We start from the raw sequence: 20711 nt of genomic DNA, 5'->3' as shown, positions 1-20711 counted from the left end.
TCTATTTCCCAACAGCCTGGTTTGTTCTTCCTGTGCGAGCAGGGTTCAGAAAAGCTTCTAAACCTCTCAATAAAAGGCCTAGCACATGGATGTTGGAGTTCAGGAGAAATTCTCTGGCCATCTACAATCAGAGCTACCTCTCAAAGAGATGTGCTGTAATTTTAACTAGACCTTGATCCTCCCCTACTGGAAACAAATACTTAGCTAGCAATGCTTTGTTTGACAGTGGATGGGAAGAAGGAAGTTCTCCTGTGAGAGGTTTTGTTGCTGGTTTGGTAAACTTGAAAAGCTGAGGTTGTGGAGGGAGAGGGAAGGACAAGGCAAGCCAGGCTTTCAAGATGCACTGGGAAACAACACTTGACCATGTGCCAGCTGTCGCTTTTGATGGTGGGATTTTGTTTTCCTGCTTTTCTTGGAATAGCAAAGACTTGTTCTGCTTCACCCCACTAATTCTGCTTTTCTCTCTTATCTTCCCTCCCAGCTCTGACAAATCCACTGCAGCTCCTTGCAGCCCAGGCCAGCTCATCCACTCCTGTTGTAGTCAGCCGGGTCAGCGAGCCGGGGACCGAAGATTCGGCAACAGCCTCCTCCAGTGAGCCTGAAGTGAAAAGAGCACGGATAGAAGAGCCCAGTGGAGCAGTGCCAGCCCAGACTGGAGTCATCACATCCACAGTGCCACAAGGACAGGCAACCAGTGAATGAAGAACCGGTGGGAGGAGCTGGAGTGATGGAGGGGTGGGCATGGGATGACAGGAGCCCTAAAGCAGCTTTCACAGGAAACCAACCACAACTGTAACAGCTCAAATCACAGCTGATAAAGAGCTCTTTTTAAAGGCAGATTTTTCAATGGGAGGACAACAGCTGTTAGAATCACAAGGTGCCAAAAAGAATGGAAAATCCCTCCCAAGAACCCATATCTGGAACTCTGTTCTGTCTCTACTTATGGGATATTTTTTCCTTTTACCTTTTTTTTTTTTTTAAAGATTCAAAAAAAAATACAGACAACTGATTGTATGACTGCTGGGATATTTTTAACTATTGTTTCCCCTTTTGGCTCCAAGGGGATGGGATTTGCAGTTCAGAATCTAAAGGAATGTAATACAAATACAGTCTGCTCCCTGGAAAGAAAACTCCTCACGTTCAATGCCTTAATACCACGCTTCTGAGAGCTTTGAACCATAGAACCATTTTAAAAAGGTCACCTAAGGCAATCAAATGCTGAAAGATGGGTGCAGTATCTCACAACAACATTAAAGAAACATGGTACCAAGCTTAAAAAAAAAGGGCAAATGATTCTGGTTTTTTTAAACATAAAATTCTGAATATAAATTCTTTTTTATATGGGGATTCAGGAGGAGGAGTTTCAGGGCTCAGCCACCTGGATTTCCAGATGCAATTTCTCTCCATTCCCTCTGAGGGAGAATAGGGTGACAGAGGAACTGTATTAACTTGGTTCCTGTACAAATGTTAAAAACAAGGGGGTTTGTATCTTTACAAATAATTTCTCACAATTATTCATCACTTGCTCTGGACAACAGCCAAAGTATCTTAATGCCTGAGGATCACATGGGGAAGGGTGTCTCCAGGAGGTTCTGTGTGCATTTGATTGATCACAGCTTGTGTAGACCGTCAGCTTTTGTTCAAATGAGCACTGTAGGTGAAGGCATGGCCACTGTCTTTGTGAACTTGACAAAACATTGGTTGATGTTCAGCACTAAAGCAGCCACCTTCACCTCCTGGTGGTGCTGTGGTCCTTAGCTTGATGGAGCGTGGTCAGGAGGTCAGAGCTGACCCCCTTCCAGCAAAATTCCTGTGTTACTTTTTGGAGAAGGAAGTTTAGGGCTTGGATGAGAGGCAGCAAAGGTCATACCGTGGTTCATTCAAATTCTGTCAGGGTGTAGTAGACCAAGGCAAAAGACCTCTTTTATTTGTGGCAAAACTCACTGGAGGTCTTCAAACAGTTTTACCAAAATTGATTTGGAGATTTGCTTTCATTGCTTGGCTCCCTCTCCCATCTCTCCTGCCTTGAGGACCATTTGGGTTGGCCAGTAGGAGGAGGCCTTTACTCAAACTCTATTCCAGGCTCCTCACGTAGTACAAGGATCTCTTTCGAGGAAGGCAGCTTGACTCACTTCAGCCACGTGCAGCAGTGGGTGCTTGTGACACCTTATGACTGGCAAAAAAATCCACCCCTGCCTTTAGCCTCCAGCAAACCCCTTTGGCTTTACACCCTTTGCAGTTCTCCTTGGCTAACATGTCTTCTGGCAGCACAGCAGAGATTTTTTATTTTAGCAAATGTTACGGCTTTGGTAATGGCAAGAGAGACTTAAAAGGGACGAGCTGTGACTCTGGTGGGTTATCCCCCATCTGGACTGATTTGCTGTCCTGTGCAGTCAAAGAGAGGCAAAACCCACTGCAGAAACATTGCAAAAAGCCTTCCCCAATGTGTAGTAAATGATACTGTCAGCATATCCATGGGGATTAGGGGTAAGGCACAGCCCTTCAGTGCCTGCTGGAATCTGGGGAGGAAATCCACAAGGTAACAGCTGGCATCACTTGTTCCCTTCTAGGTTTCCTTTGTCTTTGCCAAATCCTATTCAATAGCCAAGTCCCACCACTTGAATAAAACCCAGACATGTTTAATTCTCAAGTCCATTGTTTTGTGAGAAATATTGCTGAAAGAAGGGAAGAATTTCTCGGTCTCATAATTTGCGGTTACTTTCTGTGGAGAGAGGCACATAAAATATTCATGACAGATCATTTATCTCAGCTGGGCTTTCAGAATTCAGGTGTGTGCCCTTAGTGACAAGTTATTAGATGGGATTTTAGTACTTTGAAATGGTTTTGTGAAGGAGGATTGTTAGAGACCACAAAGTAATTGAAGCAGGCTGGCCTCCAGCTGTCCCTTCTCCCGCTAGGAAGGCAAGGTGTGGCACAGCAGAAAAGCACACAGATTAGCTCTGTTTTCTGTAGCCTTTTCAAAGCCAGGAGTCAATAAAATGAACTTCAAGGCAGAAGGCACAAGTGAGAGTGCAGCACAGTGTATCTGTGATGAATCATTACTTTCGAGTGACTGCTGGTTTAGATACAGGCACGCCTCTGAAACAGCCCCGAGGCTTGGGAGCGCTCCGGAAGCGCAGCAGTGCTTGGGTTTCCAGAATGTTGGGTGAGTCAGAGCAAGATGAAAAACCAACAGAAAACTGTTCAGGATGTGGAGCTGCCAAGATTCTGTGGATTTTTCTTTGCTGATGCTTTTCTCTTGAAGAGTCTAAATAATTAAGCCCTAAATTTCTGTAAATTAATCCAGCACCAAAGACATCAGCTGAGTGACAACGTTTTCGTCCACCATAAAGCTGCTGGCTTTATAGATACCTCTTGAAAGACCATCCTCAGGTTCCATGTGTAGATCTGCCTCCTGAGTACTTAGAACAGAATAACACTTTCTCTTTCTTCTTTTGTGGCTCACAATGCCTTCTAGTTCAAATGGGAGTTGAGGATAAGCAGATATCTTTGTTCTGTTCACCTTTTCTGCATGAGATGTCTGGAACTTGTCAGTTCATCCTGTCAGGGGGTTTTTGCTTTATCAGTCTGCTGCATCCCTCTGCTACTCTAGGAAGCAGTCCTGCCACTTGCAGATTTTTTTTTTTGTAGGTTTGCCTAAAAATTACTTGGTACCAGGTAAAATAACTGTTCTTGCTAAATCGTGTTGAGAGCTGTGGAAAAGTGTCGTCCTCACCCAGAACATGTGAGATGAAGACATCTTGTTTCAGGCCTCCAGGTGAATTCTTTCAACACTGCTCAGTCTGGAAGACAGCACCATTCTTTCTACATACCAGTCCTGATTCTCCAGGCTGCAGAGGCATGAAAGTTAATGTAGTGGTAGAATTAAGTCTTCAGCTAGAAAGAAAATGTTTATCTTAATGGTTATATCCAGGATTATTTTAAATTGATAATCCGACTTGTTTTTGTCTAAAAAGTTGCATCTCTTCTTTGATTACATTAACTAAAGAAGGTTTGAAGGGAAGTGAAGGTGTAGGCTTCACTGGGTTTTCTGCTGTCTGTGTAATGAAGGTCAAGGCATATTCAATATTTAAACCGCCATAACTTAGACCTGGGAACGCTGTAAAACCAAGTTCTTAATGTGTGAATTCACTTTCCACCATTCCCTATTGATTTTTTTTTTCACCTTAGGCAATGACATTGACTAATTTTACTTTGATCACAGTTAGTTTATAGCAACTTTCTTTGCCCCAGTTTGCAAGAATTGAATGCAGTCGTTCTTTGTTTTATTCTACTGGAATTCCATGTTGTTTGTCTTGACCTTGGCTCTTATGATACAGAAAGCTTTTTAGAGAAAGATCAATTTAATCTGATTTAGTGATAACACAGCACAGTGCTGAGCACAAAATTGAAGTTCATGATTAGCTCATATATTCTTTTCAACTCTTTTTCCTTCCCATATTCTTTCCTCCCCTATACCATTAACACTGTCCCCTGTAGCATATCCAGTCATTTTTATCCACTGACAGGAGCAGCACCTTGCATTAAGCTCTGCCTGAGGACTCAAGGATGAAAATATCTGTGGAATACATGGAGCTCCAGAACAGATTGAGAAAGGTCAATTTGGTCACCCTGTGTTAATTTCCATGCTGTGTTCTAGACATGTTACTGTTGTGCAGAGCTTATTCAAGAGAGTGATTTCAGAGACACGTTAAAGCTTTGTAAGAGGAAAGAAATAACAGCTCAAGCTCTTCCAGTGCCTCTGCCATCAGTGTCATGGTCAAGCATCAGATTTTGGGGGGAGTAAACTTGATTTTGCATGTTTGGTCTTGTGTACTGACTTAGAGTTGTCATTCAGAGTTAATTTCCACGGTTTTTTTTCCTTTTTCAGTGGGGAAATGCCCACAATGGGATAAAACTTGGAGCACAGAAGGCTAGCGACCTGTATATAAGCAAGTGAGAGCATCTGACCTGAACTCTCTTGTAGTGTGGTGTGGAACATTTCTCCCTGCCTGTTGGGGATGTTCAACTGGTGTTGGAGCTTTTCATCTGTGTTAGTAAGGGGGTATTTATTTGGTATCACTGGTGTGTGCTAGTGTGTAAGTGAATGTCAAATATAGGGTGAAAGAAGTGTTTCCCTGTTCTGCCTGGGTTTGGGGATCTTGGATGACAAGGATTTCACCTAGCAGTAGTTCTGTACCTTTCCTTAGAGAATCCACTCTCACCACACACATGAAAGCTTCTCAGCAACAGAAGAATTCTCCATGCAGCTGCATTTGTTCCTTGCCTCTGAGGAGAACCCAGCTCTGCCTCCTCTGCATGTTGCAAATAGGTACTTGAAGATTCCAGTAAGATTTTTCCAATTCGATTCCTTCTCTTAAGGCTGAACCAGCCTAGTTGTCTTGGTCTCTTCTTGTCCATCAGGTGGAATTGCTGCAGGAGGTCCCTGTGAGTCTTGTACTGAGGAGCCCAAAGGCAGAGACACTGCTGCAGACATGATCTGGGGAATGCTAGATGAGTTGGAAGAGGAATCCTTCTCCTTGGCCTGGTAGCTACACTTTTGCCAGTACAGCCCAGTACCTGTTTGGTCTCTTGCTGCAAGACAAGTGTAAAGTGTAAGGAACAAATCACAGAGTGAACTGGATTGCATTTGTGCAGATACAACCATGTTGTCCCTGTCTTTCTAGGGACAGTCCTAGCTTGGGTCTTTTTGAGCAGGAAGCAGCACTGAAGGATCCTGATCACTTTTAAAGATGGCTGTGCTTTATCTTATCGAGTGATAGTTTCAATCCAATGCAGAACTTGCCTTGAGTTTCTACCTGCTGCAAAATCTTTGAGGTTTTTTAAGTCCTGCTGCTAATAAGTTGGACTAGGGCATTAAGAATGAACCTCTAAAGGAACAGGGCTTGCTTCATAATTTTGTCCTTGCTGCACACTGAGTTTGTGAGTTTGCAAATGCCATCCTGCAGCAAATGATCTATCTTCTCTTGCCAGCCAGTCTCTTGGGCAACTCCTGTTTCTGCTCCTCATCAGTTTTCCCCCTCTATTTGTAGTTATTTCTGTCAACTCCAGAGTCCTTTAATCCAACTCCTAATTTAATTCCATTGCTTGAAGGTCTGCATCTGGCGAGGATTCTTGTATTAGGTTGCAGTTCCATGAATAAACAATCTGTTGTAGAACTTTTTGTTTCCTTCTGGGTGAAAAATTATGCCCAAGCTGCTGCTACTATAGCATACACTACTGCTGCAAAGTGTAGCTTCCAGTGGAGCCCAGCTGTGCTGCAGAAAACAGTTACACTACAAGGTCATCTGGATTGCTGGAGCTGATGGGACTGGGAGGCAATGCCTTCTTGCATGTTGATCTGCACCTGATCTAAACGTGGCTGGGGACTCTCTCTGGGCTGCCTGGCAGCTGCCAGGCTGTGATTTGTTAGATCAGCATCTCTCTCTGCTGGATGGGTTGTTTGCAGGTCAGTGCACGTGTTTGTGCATACAGGTGTGGATTTGTTCTTATGCCATAATCAGCAGTGGGAATTTCATAGCTGTGAGGGTGGATTTCTCTGTTAGGGTGTCTTTCATGGGGCAAGAACACACCAGGGAGCGTTTTACTTTGGCCTGAGCAAGACATTTTGAAAAATACTTGGTTTTCTTGGAGCACTATATTTAAATTCCAAATTTTAAATCAGTTTTTGACATTTGTATTTATATGTTTGGAAAATTCTTTTGATACCTTCTCAATTTACCAACACTGAATTAAAACCTTTCAGAATGTATTGTTGGTCCTCTCCTTATGTGTCACTTTAAGTTTCAGAGCACGAGGGTAGTTCTGCTAAATCTACCCCTTTGCTCTCAAGACAGAAAAAAAAAAACATTGACAATTCATGGGTGGCAGCTAAGGAAGAAACCCTTTAAATATTTTTTTTCAGAGAATATTAAATTAGATCTGTGTAAACGTAAAATTTATATTTATTAATGTGTGAGTGTGTGAGCGTGTGTGTCAATATAGATATATAAATGGTCCATGACTATTTCTTTCTCTTGAATGGTACTTACACAGACTTTTATACAATGTGTTGGTAAATTTCTGCACCAGGCACTGACTCTGAAAGAACGATGAACCTATTTTTGTAACGAATGTGAGCAGCCAGTGGAAGCAGCTTTATTTCAGTGATTGCTTTCATTCCTCTCACAGAGCAGAAGAGGCAACTTGGTACTTGCATCTTCCTTGTGTAGGATCCCTGCTTCTGCCTTTGTCCTGCTTTCAGCAACCCTAATCCACACTGCTTTTCTGGCAAGAAAATCCCCCAAATGGCACTAATGAAAGCTGGAATCCTTTCTTGTCTGCAATTCTTTCTAGATGCAGTATCAGGGAGTTCTTTACAGATTCTGCTCTGTATGTAATGGGACCTTATTTCTAACAGGAGATTTATGGGGGGTCCACAAGGATGCTGTAAGGCTGGGGAATTCCTTCCTTCCTGTCAGGTGGCTAAGCTAAGACTGGGGCACTAGGAAATAGTTTCTTTTCCTCTGTGGTGAGATTATTTTCCTTTTATCATGCTTCTGTCTCTTTGTGGGATGAGGTGTGTCCACATCCCCTTAAAAACAAGCACTGAAGAGGTTTTCTAATGTTTCCATTCACAGGGAGTAAATTTTACTGAACTGGCCAAAGTTCAGGTGTGGTTTCATTCCACAAGGATCACTAAATTCACAGAAGGGTGTATTTTGAACCACTTGGATCTTTTGAGAATAAAAGCAGGTGATATTTGACTTCCTAATCCTAATTGCTTTTCCGGAAGCAGAAATTCTCTATGAGGATCTGAGTGAAAGCTTCACCTCAGCAATCACTGGCTGGTGATGGGGCTTCAGTACTTGAGGGAGGACAGGGCTGGTGGTAGGAAGAGTGACCAGAATAGGAGCAGTGAAATGAAGCAGCTTTCCTCCTCATCCAGCAGAAAACAGCCCCTGTGAAACCCAGACTTCCCCTAATATTTGATTGTTGCCTCGTGTCTGCTGCCAAGTTATGCTGTGATCTGGACCTCTCTGTCCTGCTTCTACCCCACCTCAGTTTCACTTAAAGCAGTCTGAGACAGAGCCTTCCTTAAAGCTAAGGGCAATGGTGAGGAGAAATGTCTGGTAGCTGAAGAAAAATGAGATTTAAATGGAGCAGAAAAAGTGAGAATTCCTTCTGTTTCACTGTCTTGCTGCTAAAAGTCTGGTGCAGAACATCCTGATGTTCTGCTGATTTATATGCTGCTCTTGGGAGGTGGGCAGGCTGCTAAGTTGGCTCTGTAGCAATTGAATTACTGTAAACCTAAACTTGCTTAATCTCCCCTTTTTTTCTCCCTCAAATGGGCTTGAAGTAGAGGGAAACAGAGTATTGTGTGTAAGTTCTTTTTGCTTTAATAGAAAACAATGTAAAAAAAGAAAACAACAAAAGCAAAACCAAACTCACTCAAATATAATGATACAGAAAATGGCTTTAAAATATGAAAATTTTACAAGTCCATATGTTGTGTTGGGTTCTGGACATGCTGTTTGTGCTGAGGAGGCTGGCCTTGCCCAGCCTGCCAGCCAATCTCCACGTAGCCAAAAAGAGCATTTTAAGAGTCTGTAGTTATCCAAAGGACTGTTAAAAGCTGTTTAGGGATAAATCGAAAGCTGTGTGTGAGCAACGGATTGTAAAGCTGGAAATTCAGATCCAACTCTGAATAATTGCCCTAATGAAAAACAAATTCAGAAAAATCCAACTCTCCCCCTGTTCTGCAGATGCTCATTCCCACCGAGTCCCTGGGGAAGGCTGAGAGGAGAACCTGAAATACCTCAATGGCTTCACAGAAGGGTTTGCTACAGAGATCTGGGCCAGCCTTACTTACCCCTTTCACCTCGGTTTGGCACTTATTTTATAAAATAAGAAGGTGATGGAAAGGGGAAACTAAAGCCATGCTTGCATTTCAGTTCCTGGTGTTGCCTGTGCAAGACACCTCCAGCCAGATGTTTTGGGGTTTGTAGGGTTGTTTTTTTTTTTTTTTTTACAGCTGATATCAAAAGTTGTTTTTAGGTTGTTTTTTTTTTTTTTTTTAAGTGACTTGTTTTCGTTATCAGTGCTTTTTAAAAAGCAGGTATGTATCCCAAGGGGGAAGCTCCACGTGGGGCAGTGGATGTGAAGTTCATGTTCTTTCTCTGGCCATGTTGCAGCACTGCTCCTGTGAGATGCTCCAGGCAGCCGTGGCTCCCACCAGGGTGTGGGATCCTGCATCCAAGGAGCAGGACCTGTGTTTCCACATCAAATGGGATACAGTGGTTTTGTTTGTTTGTTTTTTTAATATAGAGCCATACATTTTTTAAGTAATTTGAGATCTGAATGTGATTTCTAATGTATCGAGAACGTTAATATTTTAAAGCTATAACAAAGGTTTAAATTTCTACTTTTTTTTTTTTCATTTATTTTAACTGTTCTGTTACCTTAATTTGATGTATGTGGTTGGGGAATGTTGCTTCTCCTCTTAGCATTTGTTTCTATAACCAGAAATAAAATTATATATGAAAGAGAAAATGCCCTGAAATTTCTTTGCTGTCTTTGGCTCCTTCCAGTTGAGTTTCCTGCAGCAGTGAGGGGACAGTGGGTTTAATATTTTCTCCTTTTTTTTTCCTCATGTAGGAAGGAAGTGTGTATCTGCACACCTTGCACTGTTTAGAGTTCAGACACCCCACTTTTGATCCCTTGTCAGTTATTTGGGCAGCTGTTGACTCACAGCAGAGTGAACATATGGACTTGTGTGTTTGAGATCCCTGATGCTTCCCCTGGGGCTTATAAACTCTTCCTCCAGCTCCAGCTTTTGTTTTGTCATGAAGTGAAACATTGTTATTTTGAAAGTTAAACTATTCCAGTGCGGTCCCCTGTAATTTATAATAATTGTTTTCATTTAAGCCTATGAGATCAGACAACAGTACTTTATTTGTCTTGTAGTTAGACTTTTCCTCCTTTGTCCTCCTAATGCCTCTGCAATTTAAGTTCTGGGTTCATTTTGACTAAACATTCTTAGCTCCAAAATTAAATAGGAATATCTTTTAAGGCTTCAATTGACATAAAGTAGCTGTAATTCATAGAATTTTAGAACCTCTGAATGGTCTGGGTTGGAAAGAACATTAAAAATCACCTCGTTCTAATCCTTGCTGTGAGCAGGGACACCTTCCACTATCCCAGGTTGCTCCAAGCCCCATCCAGCCTGGCCGTGGACACTTCCAGGGATCCAGGGTCAGCCCCAGTTTCTCTGGGAATCTGTGCCAGGGTCTCCCCACCCTCACAGGGAAGAATTTCTTCCCAAAATCCCATCTCTAACCCTGCCCTCTCAGTTTGAAGGTATTCCCCCTTATCTTGTCACTCCATGCCCTTCTAAAAATTTTCTCTCCATCTTTCTTCTAGTCTCTCTTCAGGTACTACTGGGAGGATTTTTTTTAATTGACTAACTAATTAAAAATTTAATAACACAGTATACAGGGAGCAAATATATTAATCCAGACCCCTTTCTGTGGGGGAGTCTTTTAAAATTATTCTATCTTTGGCTCCCCACGTGCTGCTGCCCTGCTGGCTGATTGCCCAGGCATGGTGTTAATGAACTTTAATGCCAGGAGAGCACAGGGCAGGGAATTGCCAAAGGGCAAAGTGCCAAGTTCCATCTCCTGGCACCTCCTCCTCGCAGGGCGATGCTCAGCGTGGTGCTGAGAGCTTCAGCCATGTTAGCAGTCAGGAAAGAAGGTCCTGATGGATTTTTAACTTCTGAGCAGCTGGTTTTAACATCTCGTAGCTGTTTTATGAACAGGGTGCAGGAAAGGCTGATACATCTTCTTTTACTATCACACCCATAGGAGCCCCAGCTCTCATCTCTGCCGTGTAATGATGTTCTCCATAGGTCGGAGTGGCTACGGCGGGCTGGCTTCAGAGCCAAGCTTGTCCTCAGGCTCCTGAGGTGGGGAATAGTAACAGCAGCACCTCGGACAGTCCGTGAGCAGCCACCAGCGAGGATTTTGGTCACCACTCGCTCCTGCGAGCCCTTCCCGCCGGGCGGAACCTTCGTGCAGCAGCCGCCGCGTCCCCCCGGAGCCGGCGCCGCGTACCGCCCGCCCGTGGGGGGCGGCTTTGGCCGCGTACCGTGGCGCGGGCCCGGGCGGCGGCGGGGCCGCGATGTTCACGGCGGCTGCCGAGAGCTTCCTCAGGCAGGCGAGGTGGGACATGGTACAAGGGGACAGGGGACAGCGCCAGGGACCCCTCGGGCCGGGCGGGTGTGCTGGCGGGGTCGCCCGTGGCTGAGCGGGGAGCCGGGCGGAGGGCAGGGCGGGAGCGTAGCAACTCTTCCACCGCGGAGCTTCCCGAGAGGGCCCGGAATGGAGGCCCGGGTTCCTGACAGCCCCGACTGCCCCGGCAGGGAGATCCAGGAGGATGAGCTGCGGAGATTCGCCGCCCGCGTGTCCGCCCTGCTGCAGGGCCCCGAGGCGGGCCCCGAGGCCGTGGATGCGCTGCAGAGGCTGCACCTCACCGTGGCCGCCACCAAGTACCCCCGCAAGTGAGTGCCCGTGAGTGACTCGGGGGTTCAAGGAAGCAAAGCACCTTCGTAACCAAAAAGAAAGAAGAGCGTGGGTCAGGGCTTTAAAATAACACGCTGCCTTGAAAACCCGAAGTTCAGTTTAAACACAACGCCCCTCTTTGCCTTTCACCCCCCTACTAAGCAGAAGGTGCTCATCTCCTTTTGCAGCAGGAATAACGGGTTGGTGTCACTGAGGTCTCTAAAAAAGTGCACTGAGGAACAGCATTCAGAAATGATGAGTGGCATTAGTCACTGTCAAGGGGGATCATGCCAAAGCCAAGAATATGCAGGAAATAAACATCTGGATCTCTTCTTGCCTTGCAGTGATATTTACTGTGATTCTTGCAGGCTCGATGGCAAGTTTGTGGAGCTGTTGCAGACAGTGCTGTGCTCACCCAAAAGTCCTGAGCAGATTCAGGTGTTATGTGCTGCCATCCTGAGAGAGATGTCACCTTGCAATGATCTTATCCTCTCCTGTGATGAGATTCAAGATACAAAGCTCTTGAGCCTGGTATCCTCCGTCCTTCTGGCTCAGGTAAATGACCTGTCAAGTCACAGATCTTCCCTTGTCAATATGGATTTGCTTTTTGATTGTTCCCTGCTCCTGAGCTCCTCTCTGAGCTCAAGAAGAGTGAAAATCAGTTGGAAGTATGCAGGAAAAAGCAGAGGCATTTCAGTGTTCATTTAAGGGATCTCATTATTCTGCTTTGCATAGAGGAAAAACGGCAAAATTTTGTGTACAGCCCTTCACAATCAAAAAGGCTTAAAATTGTGATATTTAGACACTGAGGTCCTGGAAGCAAAAAAGAACCCTTTAGTGCTGGCTGCTGGAATAGATTTCAAATCAGGGCTGCTTGAACCTGGAAAGCAAAAGATTTTAGAATGAATTTACTCTTTTTGTTATGATATTGGCTTCCATGTTCACATATGAAAAATATACATAGACCCTATAAAACATGTAAAGCTGTGTATGCAAATGACACTTTAAAGGTCCAGATTCTCCATGGGGAGAACAAACATGAGGACCTTACTGCTTTGAGTGCTGCCTAGGGAACAAGCTGGAAACTTCTTCTTTTTGCTCTCCTTCTTTTATTGTGCCTGTTGAAGGCAAAATATTTTTGTGAAACTTCTCGTTCTGAGTTTCACTGTGTGCTTAAAATGTCTCCAATGTTTCTGACATTCATCTGAGTCTGCTTAACTACAGGAAATGAAACAAAAACCAGCAATGTGTTACTTATATGCTTCTTCACAAAGGTCCTCTCTCCCATATCCAGCTTTGAGACTGTCCTGCAGTTCCACAACGTAAAAACACACATAAGCAGCCCCACAGTTTGAGATCTGTGAATTCAAATTGCAGAAAATCTCTGTAAATTGTGGTAAAATCCCCTGTGCTGTGAGTTCTTTTTGTGTTTGACTTTGGTATTGGTGTCTGATGGAAGAGACTGGTCTCTAGTAATGGTAGATTATTTATCTTCACCTCTGCTTTATTTTTCAGGAAAATAAGGGTGACGTGGCAGCTGTGGGGCAGCGTGTTGTGAAAGTCCTTGAAAGAAGACTGCCCGAGGGTCAGAGTGCTCGGTTCCTTCTTCCTGTCCTGGCAAATGTCATCAGCCTTTCACCAGAATCTCTAACAGAAGGTAAATCTATAGGAAGGGCTGAGATTGCCACCTGGCTGTGATCTGGGTAGTGATCAGAAGGCTCTCAGTTGGAAACTGCTGTCAAAAGTGACATCTCTGCTACAAGGAAAGGGAACTTAGTGAGATGTATTCCACCACACAGAACTGGGACTGGGACTTGCAGTCAAATCTTGGCTAAGGATTTGTATAACAGGATCATGTACTCTAGCTGAGATCTCCAGATACAGCAGGAATGTCAAACTGTAGCTATTCTGAAGAGCATCAAGCTGAGAGAGAGAGACAGAGGAACAGAGCCATGCCTGTGCATCTGGTCAAGAGAGCAGCTGAAACAACTAGAGGTGCTCTTCATCAGAGGGGCAGAACTGGATGGGTAGTGGTGAGTTAACCTAGGAGAGCATTCCAGGCTTTAAATGCTGGGGAGTTGTGAGCAAGAGTGAGTTTCTGGGTGTTTCCTGTGAGGTTTGTGTACCTCATGCAGTGTGCTGGAGAAGCTTTGGGGACAATGTTGGGCTGGGTGCATGGGCTGGCAGAGCAGGAAGAATCACCTGCCCCAGCTTCTGTGAGTTCCCAGTGAGGGAGTTGTGCCCTTGGCTGCAGAGCTGAGGCCAGACACTGCCTGGATAACGTGACACTGTTTTTGCACATTCCTCCTAACAGCAGCTGTGGGTGGAGACAAAGGAGCAAGTATCTCCTGAGTGATCTGGTAGCAGAGTCCTTGGTTCCAGCACTCACTCCCTGACTGAGGTAGCATGAGGAGTGTAGAACATCCACCTTGGGGTACCAATTTCCTTATGGATTGCTGGATCAGAGAGTGATCCAGGCTGGAGAAAAAGCACAGCAATTGAGGGTTAACAGGGACATGTTGCAGAGGCCTCTAGCAGTGACCCTGTCACTTCCCTTGTACAGAACAGACCAATGTTGTCAGTAAAAAGCTGGCTGACTGGCTGAGGTATGCAAGCATTCAGCAAGGAATGGCCCAATCCTCTGGAGGCTTCTTCTCCAGTCCCAGAACCAAACAGGTGAGTGCTGAGTTGCCATGGTGACCTCACAAGGACATTTGTTAATCATTTGTTACCTGCTGGTGTGGGTTCCCAGAATCATCTTCTTTTGGAAAACAGTAGCCTAGAAGTGCTGCTGTTCTTCAGCATTTTTTGTGGGATACATGGTTGAGACAGATAGGAAAGCAAAGTAGGGGGATTTACAGCTCTGAGATTTGGGAGTTCAGCTGTAGAGCCAGAGCTTTGATCCTTGAAGTAGTTTTTAGAGAAGTCTTTTAGTGACCACGTGCTTCAGAGTTAAATGTGATTGCAAATGAGACCAGTGTCAAAGTAGCAAAGCTGAGTATTTCAGCTGAGGAGAAGGATCCAGCACAGCTGGCTTTTCTCTCTCTGGATACCTGCCCTCCTGCAGGACCCCAAACAAGGGCTCCTTGTCTCCATGGGCTCAGTGGGGTTTTCCCTGCCCTCTCACTCAGCCTTTCCCTGGGACTCTGACCTGCTGCATCTTTTCTCTCAGCCTGCTCCTATCACAGAGGTGGATGGTACTGTTGCCACAGACTTCTTCACAGTTCTCTCAGTGGCTCAGCATTACACACAGGACCAGTGGCTCAATGTGCAGACCTTCTCCATGCTGAGAAACTGGCTGCTGTGCTATGGGGGCAAGGAGCTGAACACCCTTAATCCAGGTAGGGATTGAAGGTCTGCAGGCCACTGTGGTCTGCAGCCCCAAGAGGGCTGTGTGCTCTCAGATGTCGTATAAGGTGGCTGCACCAGCAACCCAGCAATCTCTTTCAGACTGGTTAGATATTAAGAAGAAATTATTCCCTGTGAGGGTGCTGAGGCCTTGGCACAGGTTGCCCAGAGAAGCTGTGGCTGCCCCATCCCTGGAAGTGATCAAGGCTAGATTGAACAAGGCTTGGAGCAACCTGAGATAGTGAAAGGTGTCCCTGCCCATAGCAGGGGCTATGGAAGTGGATGAGCTTTAAGCACTTTCCAGCCCAAACCATCCTCTCATTCTGTGGTTCTAAGTGACAGGAATATGGGCAAGAGTTCAGAGATCTTGGACTAGGAGCAGGGAAAGTTTGGGAAGGAATATCATTAAACCTCCTGACTGATATATATTGATCCGTCCTTGGGGAATCACTTGTTGGGTGAGTCTCCTATTTCCAGACAAAGCCCAGTGGATTCCTAGGAAAGAAGGCCTGGGTGATGGGAGACAGCATCTCCTTGGTATTCTTGTACCATTCCCTTCTCCCTCAGCCTCCTGTTCTTCACTCTGCACCTGGGGACACTCAGCTGCCTTTCTGTTGCTGGGCTGCTGTGTGGGTGACACTGCCTGTGATAAACTGACACATGTGATGTTTACTGTGTAGATGACAGAGCAGGAATGGACAGGTCTGTGACATCCATGGTCCCCACTACAGCCAGGGCTGGCCAGCTGCTTCCCCCCAGGGAGCGTCTGCGGGACAAAGCCTTCGAGTACTGCCAGCGCCTCATCGAGCAGAGCAACCGGCGTGAGTCTTGCCATGAGCCCTCCTGGCAGTCCTCTTGGTAGTGTTCTCCAAAATATTTCTGGTTTGTTGCATGTTTGGGCTGGGACCTCACTCCCTGGAATCCACAGTTAGGCTTTTAGGGATAGGGCCTGCTGCAGCTGCTGGGGGAAGTCATAGACCAGCCCTGAGCTGGAGTGTTGGGAAGGATTTGGAGGCAGCAGTCATGTTCTGCCTCCTTGATTTGGGGAGGCTGTGTTCTCATTGGCCTGAATTTAGGATCAGTGTGTGCTCCTGCCTGCCCTGAAGCCGGGGTTAGTGCTCAAACTGACAACCTCATATTCTTATGTGGGCTCAAAGCTTAACTTGTACTCATTTCTCTGGCAGGGCCTCTGAAGAAAGATGATGGAGACCTGCAGAAAGCTGTAAGTACACAGAGGTGGGGCTCAAGTTCTGGGAGTTGTGGCTTCCCCCATTCCAGTCTTACTCTCTGCTCTCCTGCAGTGTCTCATTGAGGCAGTGACAATCATGGACATCATCTGCAAACAGGACTCTTCCTACGTGTGCCGTGCTGTCTCCTTCCTGAAAACCCTGCACAGCAGGATCTGTGGGGATGCCACATATGCCAGGGCACTGCTGCCTATTGCCCAGTTCTTCCTGAACCACAGTAAGTCTTCAGCTCCCACCCCCTCCTCCATGATCCAGTGTTGCCTATTCCAGCACAGCCTTTTGTCCTGGCAATTTGCTGCCTGCCAGAGTTGGTTATTCCACCTTGCCTGTGTTCTGGTATGGATGATCCCACCCCAGGAAACCCAGGAGCTGAAGTTCCTCTGCTCTTTAGAGGATCATAACCCACATCTCTCTTAGCCCCTGGAGCCCTGGCAGGGCTGTTGGGTGGGCTATGCTCAGCAAGGGGCTGTGTCCTCCCAGGCAAACTGGCAGCTGTGGACTCGGATGCCATCTACAAACACCTCTTCACTGATATCCCAGCTCAGCTCTTCCACAACCCATCACTGGCCTTCGAATTTGTCCAGTTCTGCAAAGACAACAGCCAGCTCTTCACAGACTCCTCTAGCATATTCAGGCAGAGCTTCCCAAATCTCTTCAAGGTACAGTGTGTTGGAGCAGCAGAGGGGAGAGCCTGCTTCACATCCCCTTCTGTGCCCTAGAACTTAATTTTTGCACCCCAGAGCCCTCCATGTGTCTCCATGGCAGTCCTAGGGAGAGAACAGGCAAGAAGGATTGTTACAAAGCAAGTGTGAGTTTGAAGGGGAGGAGGGTTCTGGGTTTGTTTAGCCCTGCCAGGAGAGAAGAGTCTGGGTTGGCAGGACTGGAGAGGGCTGGGGAGCACAGTGAACACAGGACACAGCACTTTGTCTCTGGAAAAGTTTAGTAAGCTGCAGCTTGCCAGCCACTGAAGCAGCTGCCAGAGGCGTGTGTTGAGCTTCTAACAGGCTCCTGGGTTTTGACCAAACCTCAGACTTCTCTGGTTTTGCTTTTCAGAAGTGACTTTCCCTTCCCCATCCCATCTGGTCACAATGTGGTGTTGTCTGGATGTGTGATGGAGTAGCAGGGATAGTGCAGCAGTTTGTGCTTGTTCCTTGCAGTTCCTGGCGTGGAACAGTCCACCTCTGATCTCTGAGTTTGTGGACTTTCTCCCATTTCTGCTGGATGCAGGCACAGCCATTGAGATCTTCCATTTGCTGCTTGACCTGCCCTGTTTGACAGCAGCTCTGGACATTCAGCTGAGGTAATGCACCTTCCCTTCCTTTCACTTGTTAATCAACATCTTAACACTGGCCAAAGCCCAGTGCACACTTCTGAGCCTCAGCTGTCACAGAGCAAGAGGCATCACTGCAGTCAGGTTAGCACAAGGCTGCACAGATGTCAGCCCAGTTTTCCCAGTAATGTGTTGTACATGGGAAGAGAAGGTGACCAGCTCTCACATTTCAGTACTGGACTGTCTTTGGGGCTCAGGGAGCTGTTACCATTCTCCTCTCCCTATCTATCTCCAAATGATTGCCACATGTTTGGGGCTTCCATGAGCTGCCACCTCAGTACAGAGGTGAAATACCTATTCTTCCTTTCCTGCTCCTAGCCCTACTTTTGGCTTTGTTCTCTGGAACACACAGAATTTTCTTCCTGAAATCTTAGGAATTTTGAGTTTCCATGAAGATGGGGTAGGACTGGAACTGGCTGTGTACCTCTGCTTTTCCTTGCCCTCCTGACATTTCAGCTCTTTCTGGAGTGCTTAGAAAAGAGAGTCATCCTAAAGGCAGGTATTGGTGGGCTTGGATTACTGAGGGATACAGAGTTTCCCAAGTGTGACACAGAAGCAAGTCTGGAACTATTGCCTGAATGTGGGAGGCCTGAGCTCATCAGGTTGTCTCTCAGGCTTCCGAGCACCTGGATTAGACCAACTTGCTGTTCATTGTTTTGGATCCCAGCTCTGCCCTGGCCCATTCTCACAGTGCAGCACATTCTGTGTGTTCCCTGCTAGGGCAGCTGCTCTTCCTGCCTCCGAGAAGGCCGGGGGTGACCCAGCTGGGAAACCAGCCACGTGTCTGGAGGCCTTTCGCCATCCCCTCTACAAGAGCACGTTCCAGTATCTCCTCCGCACCAAGTCTGCTCCCCAGGATGCCCCGGAGAGGTAGGAGCCTGCCTGGAGTGTGGTTCAGCCATCCAGCTCTGGGAGGCAGCACTGGGATTACTGGGAAAGGCACAGCTGCTCTGAGCTGGTGTGAGGTGGATTTCTCTTCCCTCTGTCAGCTTTGCAAGCACTCAAAGGCCTTGTGGGGAACAGGGAAAGGCAACTGGGAACAAACCTTCAACTGTAACTTCTTTTGCCCACAGTCTGGTTCCACTTCGGCAGCTGCTGGGATCCCTGGCTAGCAGCCCAAGGGTGGTGCAGTGTGCAGAGACTGTCCCTGTCCTACTGGAGCTCTTTTTCAGGGTGGTGACAGAGGTAGGTCCTTTTAGAGGAGTTTGGTTCCCAGTTGTGCCACAGGGATCTCTTGTTATGTGAAGAGCAGAGCTGGCCACTTGATGCAGAGAAAGAGAAAAGCTCTGTGGAGCAGTGCCAGGTTCACTCTGTGCTCTCAACCAGCTGCAGAGGAGAGGAGAGCAGAGCACAGTGAGCCTGATACCTGCTTTGTGCACTGCTCCCCTCCTAGATCAGGCAGTTTCTCTGCCAGCTGTCTCACGTGGCTGGTTATTTTGGGGTTGGGGGCTGGATGTCACTGGTACTGCTGAAACAAGGGCTGGCTTTCAGTTTGCAGATGGGTCTCTGATAAACCAGCTGGTGGTGCTGCTGCTGCAGAGGAGTGACCAGCTCTATGAGCTCCCAGCGTTTAAAGAGGATGTGTACAGGTGAGATGAGACAGGAGGCACAGCCCAGCTCCCAGACCTTCCTCCTGGCATCCCAGGGCAGCCCAGGAGCCTTTTCAGTTTTGGCCCAGTCCCCACTGTGACATATCTTTGAAGGCTTCACCTTCATCCCGGCTGGGAACATCCTGAGGATACAGCCCCATGCCAGTGGCTGGGCGCTGTCAGCCCCTCCTGGCTTTGGGCATCACCACCTTACCCTGGTCTGAGCTGTGCCCTTCTCTCTGCTCCAGGGTGCTGGGCTCACAGCTGGCAGTGCTCTGCAGGCTGCGCCCTGCGCTCGTGGTGGAGCTGTCCACAGAGATCCTGGAATTCTCGGGAGCAGTCAGCAACATCCAGAGCAAGGAGGCCATCTTCACCCACATGGTGAGCAGGCTGCTCCAGCTGCACTCTGCCACTCACCTTCCCTCTCCTCCTCTCTCCTAGCATTAGCTAACTTGATTTTCTGTTCCCTAAAAACCATTCCATTCCCTTTCCCTGTGCTTCCTTGTGCCCTGGCCCCAGGCGTGGGCTATCGGCGAGTACCTGTCGGTGTCGTATGACAAGCGCTGCACGGTGGAGCAGATCACGCGGTTCTTCGAGACCCTCGAGGCTGTGCTCTTTGAGATCACCCAGCTCCGGCCACAGGCCAGCACCCCCAGCTGTGCCCCCCGTGCCATCAGTGTCCTCATGGCCACCTTGACCAAGCTGGCAGCCCGCAGCCAGGACTTGATCCCCAGGTGAGCGCCGGCAAAAGGTTGAAATGTGCAGATCTCATGGGTCCGAATGTGGGTTTGCTGGTGTTAGTTAATAATTGAGTCTGGGAACTGAGAAAGGACAGAGGTGAGCTGTGGAAGGAGGAAGAGGTGAGATTCATCTGCTGATTAATGTTCTTCACCTGCACTAGTCTGTTGGAGTTTGCACACTTAGTAGTGACCTGGCTGGGTGAAAAGGTCCTGCCAGCTGATACCCGTGTCCTTCTCTCCTACAGAGTGTCCATGTTCCTGTCCAAAATGACAACATTTGTACAGAGCCCTGCTGTCACCTCTGTTTACAGTGAGGAAGACCTTGAGGAGATCCTTATTCGGGCAACTGAGCTCATGAACCTGCTGAAAATGCCCAGCGTGGCTCAGTTTGTGTTCACCCCACCCCCGGCCAGCACACGGTTTCAGAGGGAGGTGAATGACTCCCTCCCTTTGGCCCTGAGGATGGTCACCCAGTTCCTGGAGCCTGCTGCAGGTTCCATGCCAGTGTGAGGTCAGGAGGTTTCTGAATAACTCACTGGACACTGCTGACATTCAAGGCTGAGGCCCTGATCTTAACTGGAAAAGAACAAATGATTGTGAATGAAACAGAGAACAGGAATAAGGAGAGCTGAGGCTGCTCTTCTGATCTGAAGCTTTTTGTTTGTATTTCAGTGTCCTAGTGCCTGTTGCTTTTTTATCTCCTAAGCTTGTCTTATCCCTTCCTGGTGAGTATGCATTGAAAATCCTGGTGGATTTGTGTGGATATTGCAGGAGAGTGAATGATACATTAATACCCTGCCAGCAGATCCTGTCCCTTTGGAGATGCACTTCTTCCCTCACTTTCTCTGCCTTGTTTCCCCTCCCCTTTGCTCTCACACCTGCACGTGCTGCTTTTT

At 47.0% G+C, this 20711-nt stretch overlaps 2 protein-coding genes across 4 annotated transcripts in view; both read left to right on the top strand.

Annotated features, from left to right (window-relative positions):
* The window catches only part of FOXK1 (forkhead box K1), a 56376-nt gene extending 46824 nt beyond the window's left edge, over nucleotides 1-9552 (top strand). The window contains exon 9 of the mRNA XM_014892574.2: nucleotides 482-9552. Coding sequence (XP_014748060.2) covers nucleotides 482-702 — 221 coding nt within the window. The 3' untranslated portion in view covers nucleotides 703-9552. The remainder of the gene's footprint in view (nucleotides 1-481) is intronic.
* Nucleotides 9553-11111: 1559 nt separating this feature from the next.
* AP5Z1 (adaptor related protein complex 5 subunit zeta 1) lies at nucleotides 11112-20621 on the top strand. Of its 3 annotated transcripts, XM_014870539.2 has the most exons (17): nucleotides 11112-11222; nucleotides 11423-11560; nucleotides 11930-12116; nucleotides 13077-13218; nucleotides 14125-14237; nucleotides 14734-14902; nucleotides 15590-15730; nucleotides 16094-16131; nucleotides 16211-16373; nucleotides 16637-16815; nucleotides 17314-17456; nucleotides 18207-18356; nucleotides 18560-18671; nucleotides 18978-19075; nucleotides 19324-19456; nucleotides 19595-19809; nucleotides 20061-20621. In XM_014870539.2, the coding sequence occupies exons 1-17, from the start codon at nucleotides 11182-11184 to the stop codon at nucleotides 20323-20325; spliced, it is 2427 nt and encodes an 808-aa protein (XP_014726025.2). In that variant the 5' UTR covers nucleotides 11112-11181; the 3' UTR covers nucleotides 20326-20621. The 3 variants fall into 3 exon arrangements, with proteins under 3 accessions (XP_014726025.2, XP_088030416.1, XP_088030415.1); XM_088174290.1 differs by lacking the exon at nucleotides 15590-15730 and having other exon boundaries at nucleotides 11138-11222; XM_088174289.1 differs by lacking the exon at nucleotides 11423-11560 and having other exon boundaries at nucleotides 11163-11222.
* The last annotated feature ends 90 nt before the right edge of the window (nucleotides 20622-20711 follow it).

The sequence above is a fragment of the Sturnus vulgaris genome, chromosome 16 (assembly GCF_052056855.1).
Source record: "Sturnus vulgaris isolate bStuVul1 chromosome 16, bStuVul1.hap1, whole genome shotgun sequence".
Classification (NCBI taxonomy): Eukaryota; Metazoa; Chordata; class Aves; order Passeriformes; family Sturnidae; genus Sturnus; species Sturnus vulgaris.
Note: the sequence above shows the minus strand (reverse complement) of the source record. Positions and strands in the feature narration are given on the sequence as shown.

What these genes read in the sequence shown, in the direction of transcription:
- AP5Z1 (XM_014870539.2), top strand. Translation starts at nt 11,182, where the DNA reads ATGTTCACGGCGGCTGCCGAGAGCTTCCTCAGGCAGGCGAG. An exon ending in ACCAGAATCTCTAACAGAAG is followed by an intron (nt 13,219 to 14,124) that starts GTAAATCTATAG and finishes TCCCTTGTACAG; the next exon opens with AACAGACCAATGTTGTCAGT. An exon ending in GCTTCCCAAATCTCTTCAAG is followed by an intron (nt 16,816 to 17,313) that starts GTACAGTGTGTT and finishes TGTTCCTTGCAG; the next exon opens with TTCCTGGCGTGGAACAGTCC.